At 52.8% G+C, this 1,058-nt stretch overlaps 1 protein-coding gene across 1 annotated transcript in view; it reads right to left on the reverse strand.

Annotated features, from left to right (window-relative positions):
- Nucleotides 1-359, reverse strand: part of SLC25A12 (solute carrier family 25 member 12) — a 75,172-nt gene extending 74,813 nt beyond the window's left edge. The window contains exon 1 of the mRNA XM_006921188.2: nt 250-359. Coding sequence (XP_006921250.1) covers nt 250-261 — 12 coding nt within the window. The 5' untranslated portion in view covers nt 262-359. The remainder of the gene's footprint in view (nt 1-249) is intronic.
- Between the last annotated feature and the right edge of the window lie 699 nt (nt 360-1,058).

A 1,058-nucleotide genomic window follows, 5' to 3' on the forward strand; every position in this document is an offset into this window, starting at 1 on the left:
TTCCTTCACCGACCCGTGGTGCCCACAAGCCCCTCCAACTCACAATCCCTCCTCGTTCCCCTCCCCCAGCCGGGCATCCTCTCCCTCCGGTCCAAGCCCCGCACAGTTCTCCCACCCGCAAGCTAGAGCCCCAGGACACGCTATCTAAAATCCAAGCAAAGAAGGAAATGGGAGGAGGTGAGGGCCTGCAAGCGGGATCCCCAGAATGTCTCTTATGCAATAAAGGCAGCAGCAGAGAGTTGGAGTCACCTTGACCGCCATGCTGTGCTCGGAAGCCGGGGACGAGCGAGTGAGCGAGCAGGGCCGAGCTGTCAGGGCGCGCGCGCGCCGCCTCCCTGGCCGCGCCCGTCTTCCCGTTCCGCGGCGCTGCGCGCGCCCCTATGCAAATGATCCGGGGTAGGCGGGACAGGGAGATGGGCCCAACGCCCCAGCCAGAAAGGGAGCTGGCCAGGGGACTGCCCACCCGCAGCGCGAAAGAGGGGACACACCTGTCAAGGGGAAGACTGGAGTGCCAGCCGTGGGATTCCGAAGCGCTGCACGGTTGCCCACAGCCGAGTCAACGCCAGAAAAGCCCCAGGTTTCCTAAGGCCTGTTAGTGGGTGTGGCTTTGGGCACAGACTTCAGCCAAAGTCTTTTTACCCTGAGACTTAAGCGATCGCTTGGGGCCTAGGTTGAGCAAGATTTCGAAGGATCAAAGAATATGTTCCATTAATAATAATAAATGAATTAGTGGCAAATACTGACAATAAAAAAGATTGGGAACCACTCACTCTGGGGAAAGCTTAAGTAAACAAAACTTGAGAAATATGCCCCTAAATTGGCATGGGATGAATATGCTTAATGTATTTGTGTATTATGTACTATTATAGCTTTCATAGACTCCCTCCGCATTCCCAATCATCTAAATCTTTTGCACAATGGAAAAAAATCCGTTTGATTTTTTTCATACAGGAAAAAAATCCGTTTGTCTTGGACTCAGCTGGCACTGAATCCTGCCCCAATTTGCCCCTATATAAACAACACTACCTAAGAAATAGTAGCTATCCTTTGAACCAAAA

This window comes from Pteropus alecto, unplaced genomic scaffold, assembly GCF_000325575.1.
Source record: "Pteropus alecto unplaced genomic scaffold, ASM32557v1 scaffold3, whole genome shotgun sequence".
Lineage (NCBI taxonomy): Eukaryota > Metazoa > Chordata > Mammalia > Chiroptera > Pteropodidae > Pteropus > Pteropus alecto.